The 14,703-nt window shown below is 40.7% G+C and overlaps 1 protein-coding gene across 4 annotated transcripts in view; it reads right to left on the bottom strand.

Moving 5' to 3' along the window:
* The window catches only part of hmgxb4a (HMG box domain containing 4a), a 62,483-nt gene that overhangs the window by 10,954 nt on the left and 36,826 nt on the right, over positions 1–14,703 (bottom strand). For all 4 annotated transcript variants that reach the window (XM_063062670.1, XM_063062667.1, XM_063062668.1 and 1 more), the window contains 3 exons: positions 10,771–10,849; positions 6,930–6,994; positions 4,745–4,856 (listed from right to left, as the gene is read on the bottom strand). In XM_063062670.1, coding sequence (XP_062918740.1) covers positions 4,745–4,856; positions 6,930–6,994; positions 10,771–10,849 — 256 coding nt within the window. The remainder of the gene's footprint in view (positions 1–4,744; positions 4,857–6,929; positions 6,995–10,770; positions 10,850–14,703) is intronic.

The following is a 14,703-nucleotide window of genomic DNA, read 5'->3' as shown; positions in this document are numbered from 1 at the left end:
CTTCGTTAAATAGAGAATTTATTAGAATGCTTACTTGCACTAATTATGCTATTATACGACTTAATATCACTATAAGACCATTATATCATCAATTTTGTTTTGCTAGTTTTTTACCTCTTCAAGATCATTCGTCTTTGCTGGTTTTACAATATAGGATCGAACAAACCTCTCTTGATTTGGAAATTCATTATTTGGAAACGCACCATACTGCGTTGAGTACCCTGGCTTCATCTCTCAGCAGTTTTGGTTTGTTTTCAAGTAACCGCTACACCCAATAAAATATGTCCTGATAGTGATCCCCATTATCTACAGCCTAGTGGGAAGGTAAATGCTAGATTTCCACTATAATTGGCATGAAAACATGCTTCCTCAGTTCATCCTAAAATACCTCAGCTCTAGTTTTAAGATGACGTCCTCTTGTTCTGGATTCCCCATCAGAAAAAAATTGTTTTCCTTGTATCTACACTTCCAAATTCCTTTTTGAAAGTCATGATCAGATACTACTGAAATTATAACTAAAGAGAATTTCAAGATTGTTTTATTTAGCCAATGTTCATAATTGAACTATTTAGGACTGAGAGTGAAATATACACAATCTAGAGGTGAATAAATACTGACATCCAGTGTCCAAAACTGAACATCATGCTCCTGATTGGGTCTCAGCATAGCTTAACATGTCAGAAAAATTATTTCCCTAGTTTAGTATATTTTTAATTACATTTCACATCAGTCATAGTTAGTGCACGGTGTGTGTCAATAGACCCGAATACTTTAGTTCCAACACTTCTATCAGCGTGAAAGTGTACTGACCTATTGTTTTCAGATCCAAAAGTCAAAGTCCTCACACTTAAAAAATAGAACACTACAGCACAGAACAAGCCCTTCAGCCCACAATGTTGTGCTGGCCTTTTAACATACTCCACAGTCAACCTAATCATTCCCTCCTATATAGCCCATAACCCTCCATTTTACCGACATTCATGTGTCTATCTAAGAGTCTCTTAAATGTCCCTATATTATCATCCCCTACCACATGCCTGGAGTGCATTCCAGGCACTTACCACTCTCTCTGTGTAAAAAAAAACCTACCTCTGACACCTCGCCTAAACTTTCCTTGAACAAGATGTCCTCTGGAATTGGCCATTGCCACCCTGGGAAAAAGGCACTTAATCTATGCCTCTCATTACCTTATACACTTCTATCAAGTCACCTCTCATCTTCCTTCACTCCGAAGAGAAAAGCCCTAGCTCGCTCAGCTCTTCCTCATAGAATATATTCTCCAGTCAAGGCAGTATCTTGGTAAATCTCCTCTGCACCTTCTTATAATAAGGTGACTGGAATTGAAGACAATACTCCAAGTGTGATTAAACCAGAGTTTTATAAAGCTGCAACATTACCTCATGACTCTTGAACTCAATTCCCCGACTAATGAAGGCCAACACACCATATACCTTCTTAACCACCCTATCATCTTCTGTGGCAAGATGGCGCCAATAAGTGGCATCTCTTTGTGAGCAGCTCCGATGGAAATCATCAAATATTCCTGTTTAAGACTACTACAACAACCACAGCCATGTGACTATTGTAGTTGTCTTGAACAGAATTATTTGAGAATATTTAAACTATTTAAAGAATTTTTCTATCCACAAAAATCGACAGATCCCAACAACAGACTCAGGTTGCAAGTGCAGTTTCCCTTTAAGAAAACGGAAGTGGGGCAGGTGAGCCGGTCTGCAAGTACAATTGAAACACAGAGGCTTTAGACCTCCACTCCCAACTATCTTGCTGGCAAATATACAGTCTCTGTAAAATAAAATTGAAGGCCTCAAAGAAAGATTACAGTACACAGAGATTGCTGTGTACTTTGCTTCATGGAAACATGGCTATCCCCTGCCATTTCGGACACAGTGCTGCAGCCTGATGGCTTCACCGTTTTCTGCAAAGACAGGACAGTTCAGTCTTTTAAAAGGCAGAGGAAGTGGAGTATGCTTTATGATTAACTCATCATGGTGCACAGACGTGGCGGTTCTGTCTCAATCCTGCTCACCCTTCCTGAAACTTCTAGCAGTCAAGCATTATTCTTTTTATCTGCCAAGGGAAATTGGGAGGACTGGAGAAGCTGAGCATTGTAATCAGCAGGCACAAAACAGTATACGCTGATGCCTTCTCTGTCACTGTGGGGGACTTCAACCAGGCCAGCTTGAAGAAGTCTCCTCACTAACATATCACCTGTGGAATAGAGCAGCAAGCCCACTTGACCACTGTTATACCACCATCAAGACCATGCCATCTCACACCCACACTTTGGAAAGTTTGATCACCTGAATGTACCTTCTCCCAGCTTACAGGCAGAGACTACAGACTGCAGCCCCAGTGGTGAGGACCAAGAAGGTCAAGGGAGGTGAAGGAATGCTTAAACAACTTCTTTGAGTCAGTGGACTGACCAAAATTCAGGGATTCATCTTCGAATCTAAATAAATACGCCAGTTTTCACCAACTTCTCAAGATCTGTGTGGATGAGTGCGTGCCTTTGAGAACGTACTAGACATAACCAAACCAAAAGCCATGGATGAACCAGGAGATTCGTAGTCAGCTGAGGACTAGATCTGTGGCATTCAAGACTGGTGACCCAGAGCTATGCAAGAAGTCCAGATACGACTTACGGAAGGATATCTTAAAAGCACAAAACAATTCCATTTGAGATTAGAGATGGAATCAGATGCACAACAGCTCTGGCAGGGTTTGCAGGCCATTACTTCCGACAAAGTGAAACAAAACATCATTGATTGCTGTGATGCTTCACTGCCAAACGAGCCCAATGCCTTTTGTGCACTTTGAAAGGGAGAACAAACTACAGTACGCCTGTGCAAATCCTTGCAGCATCTGGTGACCCTGTGATCTCTGTCTCGGAGGCCGATGTCAGAGCATCTTGTGACCCTGTGATCTCTGTCTCGGAGGCCGATGTCAGAACTCCTTTCAAGAGGGTGAACCCTCGCAGGGCATCAGGCCCTGATGGTGTACCAGTAGGGTTCTGAAAACCTGTGCCAACCAACTGATGGGAGTGTCCAAGAACATCTTCCCACTGCTGCAGTAGAAGGCTCCCACCTCCTTTAAAAGGGTGACAATCACACAAGTGCCCAAGAAGAACTGGTTAAGCTGCCTCAATGACTATCACCCATTGGCACTTATATCTACTGTGATGAAGTGCTTTGAAAGGTAGGTCAAGGCTAGGCCCTGGGCTTGCTGCAATTTGCCTATCACCACAATAGGTCTACAGTAGATGCAATCTCAGTGACTCTTCACTTGGCCTTGGATCACCTGGACAATAGTAATACCCATGTCAGGCTGGTGTTTATTGATTACTGCTCAGCATTCAACGCCGTCATACCCTCAGTTCTAACCAACATACTCCAAAACCTGTGTCTCCCTCTGCAACTGGCCTTAACGTTGCCTCTCAGGTCTCCAATTCCCTCTTGAAAATCCAAATCCACCATCTCTATAAGCAAACAACAGGAATTCTGCAGATGCTGGATTAATTCAAGCAACACACATCAAAGTTGCTGGTGAACGCAGCAGGCCAGGCAGCATCTGTAGGAAGAGGTGCAGTCGATGTTTCAGGCCGAGACCCTTCGTCAGGACTGTAAGCAGTGAGTTCCTAGATCAGTTCTAGTCTGAATAAAAACATATGTTCTTACATGCCTCGTGTACCTTTTGCTCATCTTTTGAACCCATGCCCAATGGTTGTTGTATTCACCCCATCATCATTTCTTTCAAAATCCCTTATTCAAGATTGTTTATTGTGATTCATCATTAAACGAGCGTAAAAGAGAACAAAATGATTATTTCTCCGGATCCTAAGCATGATGAGCACAATTTGAAAAAAAACCTGTCTGCCCTTTCTTGGGAAAAGCTCAGCTTTTGTAGTCTAAGCTTTACAGCTAAAATCATCCACAGAGTGCAACATTGGCTGTAGATTAAACCGACGAAATGTCACGATGCAAAACAAAACAAGTATAGCAAGAATTTAAAGTTAAATAAAGTTCAACTTGCAATATATGCTTTTGGACCATTCATAATATAAACATGCACTAAAATACTTTAGAGCAGGGATTTCCAACCTGGGGTCCACAGACCCCCTACTTAATGGTATTGGTCCAGGATGTAAAAAAGGTAAGGAACCCCTTCTTTAGAGTGAAAGAATCAACTTGTAAACCTTTGTCTCTCAGCACTAAAAAGGACAAAGGCAGCAGACAAGTGGGAATACCGCCACCTCTCCAATTCACTCACCATCCTGACCTGGAAATATAATCGCTGGTCTTTTACTGTCTAAATCATGAAACACTCTCCACACACATTGTGTGAGAACCTTCACCAGATGAAGAGCAACAATACAAGAGTAATAAGGGTAATAAATGCTACCCAATAAAAGGAATATTTTAAAAAGATAAACCTGTTACTGGGCAGAACAGGGACCATGGAATAAAAAAAATGGGTGCTTCATGGAACTATGGAGAAACATAATGTTATATCCTGGTATATTCTGGAATAGCTTTTGTCATCTCTGAGGTCGGGAGGTGAATATCAAATATTCTTTTTTTAAATCCCTCAGCTGAGTCGGGATTTAAATGTTTTATTTTCTCTTCTAGGTCATAGCTTCTGACTGGATATTGTGATGCACAAGGTATTTAGTGTGCATGATAAGCAGGATGGATTGCCCTTATGTAACAGATTTATTGCTGAGTACCTTTCTGTTTAACAGCTGCCTCTTCCAGTGAATCTGAGAGCTTCCTTTTCACTGTCATAGCCTCGGCTTTGTTCTGCTTGTGCTGCAAGTATTGGCACCTCTGTTTCCATACCTAGAATTTTAAGAAAAACCTTCTCATTTTCCATAATAAAAGCTCTCTATGTAATGTGTCTGTATCAGCAATAAGTAGTCTTTGTGTTAGCTTTGAATGAGTTGTTGCATAGTTTATTAGCTGTAGAATCTGACACAATCCAGTCATACATTAACAGCGTTCTCAGAAAAGCCTGCGTCCAATTAACAAGACTGCAACCACATGAAACTGACTGACTTCAAAGGCAGGCGTGTGGGGCTGTAGCATTTAGAAATAAAAACATACAGCTCAAAAGCAAGAAAATCATAATGAATCTTTATAAAGAACTGTCAAGATTTACTCAAACAGACCCAGTGTTGAAGAACTTCAGAAATAGTTCAAATCTGGAGTGATTCTTAAAGAAGGCTGAAAGAATACCTGAAAAATGTCTATAAAATCATGAAAAATTATCACTGGTTCGTGGGTCAAGAACTAAGAGGGCATACACTTAAAAACACGAAATGCTGGTAACATCCAGCAGGTCAGGCAACATCTTCGGGGAAGTGGAACAGAGTTAAAACTTAAAGTCAAAGAAATTGAAGAGAGTTCTGACAAAGGATATTTGACCTGATACTTAAACTCTAAACAACAGGAATTCTGCTGTCTCTTTCCACAGATGCTACCTGACCTGAGTGAGCGTTTCTGGTATTTGCTGTTTTAATTTTAGCTCACTAGCATCTGTAGTTTAGTGTTTTGATATTCAGGACATAAATTTAAGATAGCTGATAAAAGAACACTAGGAAATTTTTACACAGTGGTGACATGGAATGCACTGGCTAAGACATCAAACCATGCATTTTACAGATGTAGGACCACAGACAAGAAGCATGAAGCAATACAAAGGATTGCTCTTATGAAAAGGCAAAGCTTTTCAATGACTGAATGAGCTCCTCCTGTATTGTAATTATTGTGCTTCTATGAGCACGTCAACTCTAACCATAGCAGTAAGAGCATCATGACCAAATCCTTCTTCAAACCCTGCCTCCAAAGACACAATCTCAGAGAGGAGAAGAAAATTAAAATCAACTCTGAAAACCTTTGCCTTCCCAGCCAATCACAAAATATATGGAAGGTATATCATCAAAATAATGCCAAACAAGCCACTCTGATCTATCTAAACTCTGTGTGGCTAGTGCCAATTTTTTTTTAAAAGATTAAACATTAGCTTTATTTGTCACATGTACATCGAAACATACAGTGAAATGCGTTGTTTTGCTCCAGAACTGTTCTGGGAGCAGCTCGCAAGTGTCGCCATGCTTCCAGCGCCAGCATTGCATGACCATAACTCATTAACCCATAACATCTTTAGAATGTGGGAGGACACAGGAGCACCCAGAGGAAACCCACATGGTCACAAGGAAAACATAAAGTGCTTACAGACAGCAATGGGGAATTGAGCCCTGTTGGATCTGACTACTTAATGCTTAGATTCAACCATTTAATTGTTATTTTCTTACAGTTTAACAATTAATTATCTGCTTGCATTTTAAGTAGTCCTTGTACGTATAAATGTTTAATGTGCCTCTAGTGGCTATACAAAGTATAATTCCAGGAAGTTCCGGAAGCTTCTTTCTTCTCCATTTTGTGAATAAGTGTTTCCTCCTTGGTTAATTTAATATTGCAGTATTGAATAAGTACTTCCTAATTGGTTAATACTTATCTATAGATACGAAGGGAATTTCTCCTTTCTCTGGGTATAAAGTAGCTAATACAAAGCAGTGCCATCTTTGATCTTGGCTTTCTCCAGCACCGCCTGTTCAGTTTTCCTCTGTTCTATCAACTCTAAATAAAACAATTGTGAAGCTACAAGTTTTGTGCCTCGTTCCTGATGTCTAAAAAACCTTGGATTAAAAATGTCAGAATCTCTTAACCCCAATAGGCGATTGTTGGTGCTGTAGGGATTGCACTAACCATTATGCTACCATGCCTCCCCCAACCACATAGCAATCATAGTAATATAATAATAGTAATAATAATAGTACTAATAAGAAAAATATAGTGTGCTCAGCTTCCAAAGGGAAGTCTGGATACAGCACAACAACAGGACAGGCTTACCTGTTTATCCTTGTCAGGAAGCTGTTTCCATACCTCGGCCAGCTTCTTGCTAAGTTCACCAAAATCTGTGGCAAAGACAAGCGCAACCATCAGCAAGTAGCTGGACCCCAAGTTATAGTTAAACACAATGATACAACTTGTCAACTTATAGGAGCACGGGACTGACCCTCCAACAAACTGCATCAGAAAACATGGCACGTCACTTTGTTGTACAACTAAATGAACCATCTCCTGAGTTTTCAGCTGTTTCTTTGTTTAAGAAGCTGGTTACCTCATCCCCTAAGCCAAAGTCTCTCTCCGGTATCATGTACTACTTTTAAGATTGGTTCATCAAATAAAACAAACAGAAGAAATTCAGTAGATCAAGCAATAATTGTGGAGAGGTGTTATAGAATTAATTCTTCTTTCTGTAAATGCCACCCGAGCTGCACAGCATTTCCAGCATTATGTTTTTGTTTCAAATTTCCAGCATCCATAGTAGTTTCCTTTCATAAACAATGTGGTCACGTTGTACATTCTGAAAGAGCTAGCCACCAGTCTCATTCCCTTGCCCTTAGTCCATACCAACTTAATATGATCCAAATCAAAGATGGTGACGAATCAGCATATTGGAAAGAGATTGATTAAGAGGTTGTTGTGGTGGCACCATTCAGCCAGATTTTCAATGTCCACAAGACCAAGGAGCTGATTATTGACTTCAGGAGGAGGAAACTGGAGGTCCATGAGTCAGTCCTCATCAGGGGATCAGAATTGGAGAGAGTCAGCAACTTTGAATTCCTCAGTGTTATCATTTCAGAGGATGTGTCCTGGGCACAGCACACAAGTGCAATTATGAAGAAAGCATAGCAGTGCCTCTACTTCCTCAGGAGTTTGCAAAAATTCAGCATGTCAACTAAAACTTTGACAGACTTCGTTAGATGTGTGGTGGGTTAACTGGCTGCCTCACAGACTGATATGGAAACACCAATGCCCTTAAACAGAAAATCCTACAAAAAGTAGTGGATACAGCCCAGTACATTATGGGTAAAGCTTCCCAACCACTGAGCACATCCACACGGAATGCTGTCACAGGAAAGCAGCATCCGTCATTAGAAACCCCCACCACCTAGGACATGCTCTCCTCTCACTGCTGCCATCAGGAAGAAGGTGAAGAAGCCTCAGAACCCACACCAGCAGGTTCAGGAACAGTAATTACCCCTTAACCATAAGACCCTTGAACCAAAGGGATAACTTCACTCAACTTCACTTACCCCAAAACTGAACTGTTCCCACAACCTATGGACTCACTTTCAAAACTTCTTCATCTCATGTTCTTGATATTTATTAATTATCATATTATTTTTCTCAGCTCAAGCTGATAAAACCTGAGGTACAGGCATAGCCAAGTACGATTATTTGTCAACTGCTAGGAACTTTCGGATTATTCTACTGGTGTTTAGTACTGTGGCTTCCTGAAGATTTATGTAGATAATACTGTGTAAAAGTACATTTTAAGGCAAAGATTTTCAATACCCAACAAATCATCCAACCTCATCACTCCTTACGTCGCGAGACAATCAAACAATTGTAAATCATTTAAACTTCAGACTTCAGACTCGTCAGGGAAAGAATTAATAAAACGCAATGCTTCAGCTGGGTCCTGAAAAATACGAACCCCAGAATTTTTGCCGAAAAGCCTTAATTTAGCTGAGTATTGAAGAGATGGATGCAACTGTCTTTGAAAAGCCATACGCATTACGTCAGCGAATCCAGAACGTTTCTGAACAATTTCACATGGAAAATCTTTGAAGAAATGAATCTCAGAGCTTTGAATGTGTTTACTTCTAATGGCCGCACCATGCGTGTCTTTCTTCTCTTAACTGTTTGAGTGGCCTCAGATGTAAGTGGACTGCTCCCCTGAGAAACACTTGCAGCAGCTGCAGCCTGTGGTGCTGGTGGGCTAATTGGAATGTTGGCAGTAGCGTTTTCAGGTTTCCCAGTGCCTGCCCGCCTATCCAGCAGTGCACCACTAGCGGTTTGCTTACAGTGATGTCCAGCGCTAGCTCCGGGCATGCCTTGATGATCCCCAGTCAGTGGCCATCTCACTCTGTTCCGTTACCAATATCTCCATTTCTAAAGTGAAACAGTATTGCTTTTTATACCTACAGCTAGGTTTAAGTTTCAGCCCCCCTAACATGGAGAACAGACGCTGACCAGAGCACTGCCCAACCTGGTCACAGACACGTCTGGATTTTTCCAACCTGGACGCAGACACGTCTGGGTATAGATGTATCTGGATTTATAGTATTATTGTTACTTCTGCATTTGTACCATTTGCTGCCTTTTGCACACTGGTTGTCTGGCCTGTTGGGGCTGTCTTTCATCAATTCTATTACAGTTATTGGATTTATTGTGTATGCCCACAAGAAAATGAATCTCAGGGTAGTACATGGTGACATATATGTACTTTGATAATAAGTTTACCTTGAACTTTGAACAAACATCATCTTTCCCTTTAGACTTATGCACTTTTTTGTTGGATGCATATGCAGATTCTTCTTCCATTAAACAATTATGTCCTTGAAACTCTTTGGATCAAAATGAAGTATTAAGACCACCTTTTAATGATGATCTTAAATTGATGTCCTCATTTACCAATAACGCCTGTCCACTCTAGTAAATGATTAGCTTGTCACACCCATACTGAACAGCTCAGATTCAATTTTGACACAAGTTAAGCACAGAATTTGCAATGCACAATGGAGTGATTAAGTGCAAGCTCACTAGTTTGAATCTCCAAGGTATTTGTTCAACCCAATTTATCACTTTCATTTGACGCTCATGCGATTTCCACATGATCAGCTCAGTAAGAAACTGAAGACCCACGTCAAAGAAAGTGACCTATAAATTATATAGAATAAGCTATAACTGGGTGAAAAATGATTACAGTATTCACTGGCAATCACTTTTAACCTTCAATAATGTTTTTCCTGTGTTGCCTATATACAGTAGTGGTTTCCCACACAGTACTAAAGCCACTTTGGATATAAATTAATTTCTTCAATGACGAGATGCATCTCTCTATATTTCCTTCAAAGCGCCATGCACCATTGAACATAGAAATCTATAGCATATTACAGGCCATTTGGCCTGCAATGTTGTGCCATATCAAGGTACTGAGGTACAGCATCAAGTACTGCATCTGCATCTACTGCATTAGTGGGACAGGGCATAATGCATGGAGTAAACTCAGATACAAGTTGCTGATTGAGGTGAGCATGGTTAAAGTGGTGGCTTGGCGGGGGGGGGGGGGCGGTGTTGGTGTGAGAAAGAAAAGCATTTCTAAGCCCTCCTGGAACATATTCTCACTTAGCATAAACTTCCACCCTACTCATCTGAAAGATTTAACTTAATTAGAAGAAATATGAAAGGCAATGAGGAAAGAAATTTATGTAAGGAGATGTCAGAAATAAACTGCCTAAAAGCAACACTGCATGCAATCTTGAAAGGGAGAAAACTAATTGAATAGCTGTGATAATGGGGCAACAAGGATGAGTTGAACAGCCCCCTTTAGAGGATACCATGATAAAACAGTAAGGATCAATTCCTGATCACAAGGGGAACAAGGATCAATTATTTTCTTATCGTCAGTTATTTCTTAACCTGTTCTACCAGTCCCTTCTCCTGTTTCTTATTTCAGAATCTAATATAGGAAAGAGTATTGCTCACCCTCCCCATAATGAACAAGCTAGCATGAAAAGCTAGAACTGGGAGATGCTGAAAATCTGAAATAAAAATAGAAAATGGCAGAGGCACAATTAATGTTGCATGTCATGTGTAAAAAAAAAATAAAAGCCCTTACCTATTCCTGGATGCTCAGCAATAATATTAATCCGGTACTCCTTGCAAAACAGCTGATAAGCAGATATATTCTTTTTCTTCTGCAATAAATATAAAGAAATATTGTAAAAGTATCAAATAGATAATACTTCACTGATACACCTAGCAATATCATATAAAACAGTTTTTCCTAAGTTAGGTGAAATTATTTTACTTTAAAAAAGTGAGTTTGTAATGAAATTTTAAAAATGCTCAAGCTGAAGATTAGCAGGGTTTCCTCCTTCAGTTGACCATCTCAGTATCACACATCATCAGATCACGAAGTAAAATCTGGTCTGACAATTAACACCTCGGCTCCAAGCTCAAGTGGTACCTATGTCATTGTTGTTAACATCTATTCACTGGTATTCATCTATTCAAGGGTATTGGCGCTATTGGGACCATTTTTTAAATTATGATCTCTCACGGAACCCCGAGCAACCTCTCAGGGAACCCTGGTTGAGAAACCCTGAGTTAGATGACAGAATAGATGGCTCTGTTGCTCAGTTTGCAAATAATATCAAGATTGGTGGAGGGGCAGGTAGTGTTGAGGAAACAGGAAGGCAGCAGAGGACTTAGACTGATTAGAAGACTGGGCAAGAAAGTGGCAAATGAAATACTATGTTGAAAAATGCACGGTCATGCACTTTGGTAGAAGTAGTAAATGTACAGGCCCAGAGCCATCAAACATTCCTCATATGATAACTGTTTCATTCCCAGAATCATCCTTGTGAACCTCCTCTGCACCCTCTCCAATGCCAGCACGTCTTTTCTTAGATAAGGAGCCCAAAGCTGTTCACAATACTCAAAGTGAGGCCTCACCAGTGCCTTATTAAGACTCAGCATCACATACCTGCTGTTATGTTCTAGACCTCTTGAAATGAATACTAACATTGCATTTGTCTTCCTCACCACCAACTCAACCTGCAAGTGAACCTTTAGGGTGTTCTGCACAAGGACTCCCAAGACCATTTGCATCTCAAATTTTTGGATTTTCTCCCTGTTTAGAAAATAATCTGCACATTTACTGGTTGAGAAAAACTGATCTAAATCACTTATAGACAGCATAAAAAGAAGTGGTCCCAACACCATCCCCTGCAGAACACCACTAGACACTGGCAGCCAAACAGAAAAGGATCCTTTTATTCTCACTCGCAGCCTTCTACCAATCAGCCAATGCTGTAACCATGCTAGTAAATTTTCTGTAATACCATGAGCTCTTAACCTGGTAAGCAGCCTCATGTGTGGCACATTGTCAAAGACCTTCTGAAAGTCCAAATATACAACATCCCTTTATCCATCCTACTTGCAACCTCCTCAAAGAATTCCAATCAAGATTTTCCTTTATGGAAACCATGCTGACTTCGTCCCATCTTGTCCTCTGCCATCAAGTGTCATAACCTCATCCTTAACAATTGACTCCAACATCTTCCCAACCACTGAGGTCAAGCTAACTGGTCTATAATTTCCTTTCTGCTGCCTCCCTCCTTTCTTAAGGAGTTGAGTGACCTTTGAAATTTTCCAGACCTCCGGAACCATGCAAGAGTCCAAAGATTATTGAAAGATTATAACTAATGCCTCCACAATGTCTACCACTACCTCTTTCAGAACCCTGGGGTGCAGTTCATCTGGTCCAGATGACATATGTACCTTTAGGTCTTTCAGCTTTGTGAGCACCTTCCCCCTTGTAATAGTAACTGAACTGACATGTCTTCCCTCACATCCTTCAAAGCCTGGCACACTGCTACTGTCTTCCACAGTGAAGACTGATGCAAAATACTCATTCAGTTCACCTGCCATCTCCTTGTCCTGCATTATTATTTCTCTGGTCTCATTTTCTAGCGGTTCTATATTCACTTTCATCTATCTTATTTTTTATATACTTGAAAAAGCTTTTTGTCTATCCACCTTGATATTGCTTCCTAGCTTGTTTTCATATTTCATCTTTTTCCCCCTAACGATTCTGCAGGGTTTTTAAAAACTTCCCAATCCTCTACCTTCCCGCTAATTTTTGCTTTGCTGCATGCCCTCTCTTTTGCTTTTACATTAGTTTTGACTTCCCTTGTTATCCTTTGTAGTATTTCGCCATTTGAGTATTTCTTTGTTTTTGGAATACATCTATTCTGCACCTTCTTCCTCATTTTTCCCCAGAAGCTCAAGCCATTGCTGCTTTGCTGTCATCCCTGCCAGCATCTCCTTCCAATTTACTTTGGCCAACTCTCCTCTCATACCACTGTAATTTCCTTTACTCCACTGAAATATTGCTACATCAGACTTTATTTTCTCCCTATCAAATTTCAAGTTGAACTCAATCATATTGTGATCACTGCCTGTTAAGCATTCCTTTAGGAGCTCCCTACTCACCTCTGGTTCATTACATAACACCCAATCCAGTAAAGCTGATCCCCTAGTAGGCTCAACGTCAAACTGTTCTAAAAAGTCACCTTGTAGGCATTCAACAAATTCACTCTCGAGATCCTTTACCAAACTAATTTTCCCAATCTACCTGCATGTTAAAAATCTCCCATGGCTATCACATCGCCCTTTTGACATGCCTTTTCTAGTTCCCATCATAATCAGTAGTTCACATCCCAGCTACTGTTTGGATGCCTGTATATACCTGTCATTCAGGTGCTTTCACCCTTGCAGTTTCTGAATTCAACCCACAAGGTTTCAACATCTTCCAATCCTATGTCACATACTTCTAATGATTTGATGCTATTCTTTACCAGCAGAGCCACGACACTCTCTCTGCCTACCTTCCTATACCTCCAATACAATGTGTAACCTTGGACATTCAGTTCCCAACTACAACCATCCTTCGCCACAACTCAGTGATGGCCACAACATCATACCCAACAATCTGTAAGAAGTGCAACAAGAACATCCACCTTATTTCATACTCTCTGTGTACTGAGTACTGTACTTGCTACCCTTTTTGATTCTGCATCCCTAATACACTGATACTCACCCTGATCATCTGCCCTCCCTTCCCGACAGTCTGACTGCACGCTATCATTGCTTTTTTACCATCTGTCCCTATTCTGAGACCCTTCACTCCAGCTCCCAACTCCCTGTAAATTAGCTTAAACCCTCCCCAACATCTTTAACAAACCTGCCTGCAAAAATATTGGTAGCGCAAGTACACAGTGGCCACTTTACTAAGTACACCAGTCCAGACAGAGTCTCGACCTGAAAAAAACTACTACTTATTCCTTTCCATAGATGCTGCCTGACCTGTTGAGTTCCTCCAACATTTTGAAAGTGTTAGATGGAATTTAGTACAAACAAATATAATGTGTTGTACTTTGGGAGGGTAAACCAGGTAGGACACAGTGAACAGTAGGGCACTGAGGAGCACAGTAGAACAGAGGGATCTGGGAATACAGATCCATAATTCCTTGAAAATGGTGTCACAGGTAGATAGGACTGTAAAGAGAGCTTTTGTTAAATTGGCCTTCATAAATCATAGTTCTGAGACCAGGAGTTGGGATATTGGGAAGCTGTATCAGACGTTGGTGAGGCCTAATTTGGAGTATTGTGTGCAGTTCTGGCCACCTATCTACATTAAAGATAGAAGATTGAAAGAGTACAGAGAAAATTTACAAGGGTTTTGCCAGGACTTGAGAACATGAGTTATAAGGAAAGGTCGAATAGGTTAGGACTTTATTTCCTGGAGCGTACGAGAATGAGGGGAGGTTTGATAGAGGCATACAAGATTATGAGGAGTTTAGATAGGGTAAATGCAAGCAGGCTTTTTCCACTGAAGTAGGGTAAGAATAGAACTAGAGGTGATGGGTTAAGGGTGAAAGGTGAAAATTTCAAGGGGAACCTGAGGGGGAACTTCTTCACTCAGAGGGTGGTGAGGGGGTGGAACGAGCACCCAGCGAAGTGGTGGATGCAGGTTAGATTTCAA

This window comes from Mobula hypostoma, chromosome 11 (genome assembly GCF_963921235.1).
Source record: "Mobula hypostoma chromosome 11, sMobHyp1.1, whole genome shotgun sequence".
In the NCBI taxonomy this organism is placed as follows: Eukaryota; Metazoa; Chordata; class Chondrichthyes; order Myliobatiformes; family Myliobatidae; genus Mobula; species Mobula hypostoma.
The sequence above is the reverse complement of the archived record's forward strand: the minus strand, read 5'-3'. Positions and strand labels throughout refer to the sequence as shown.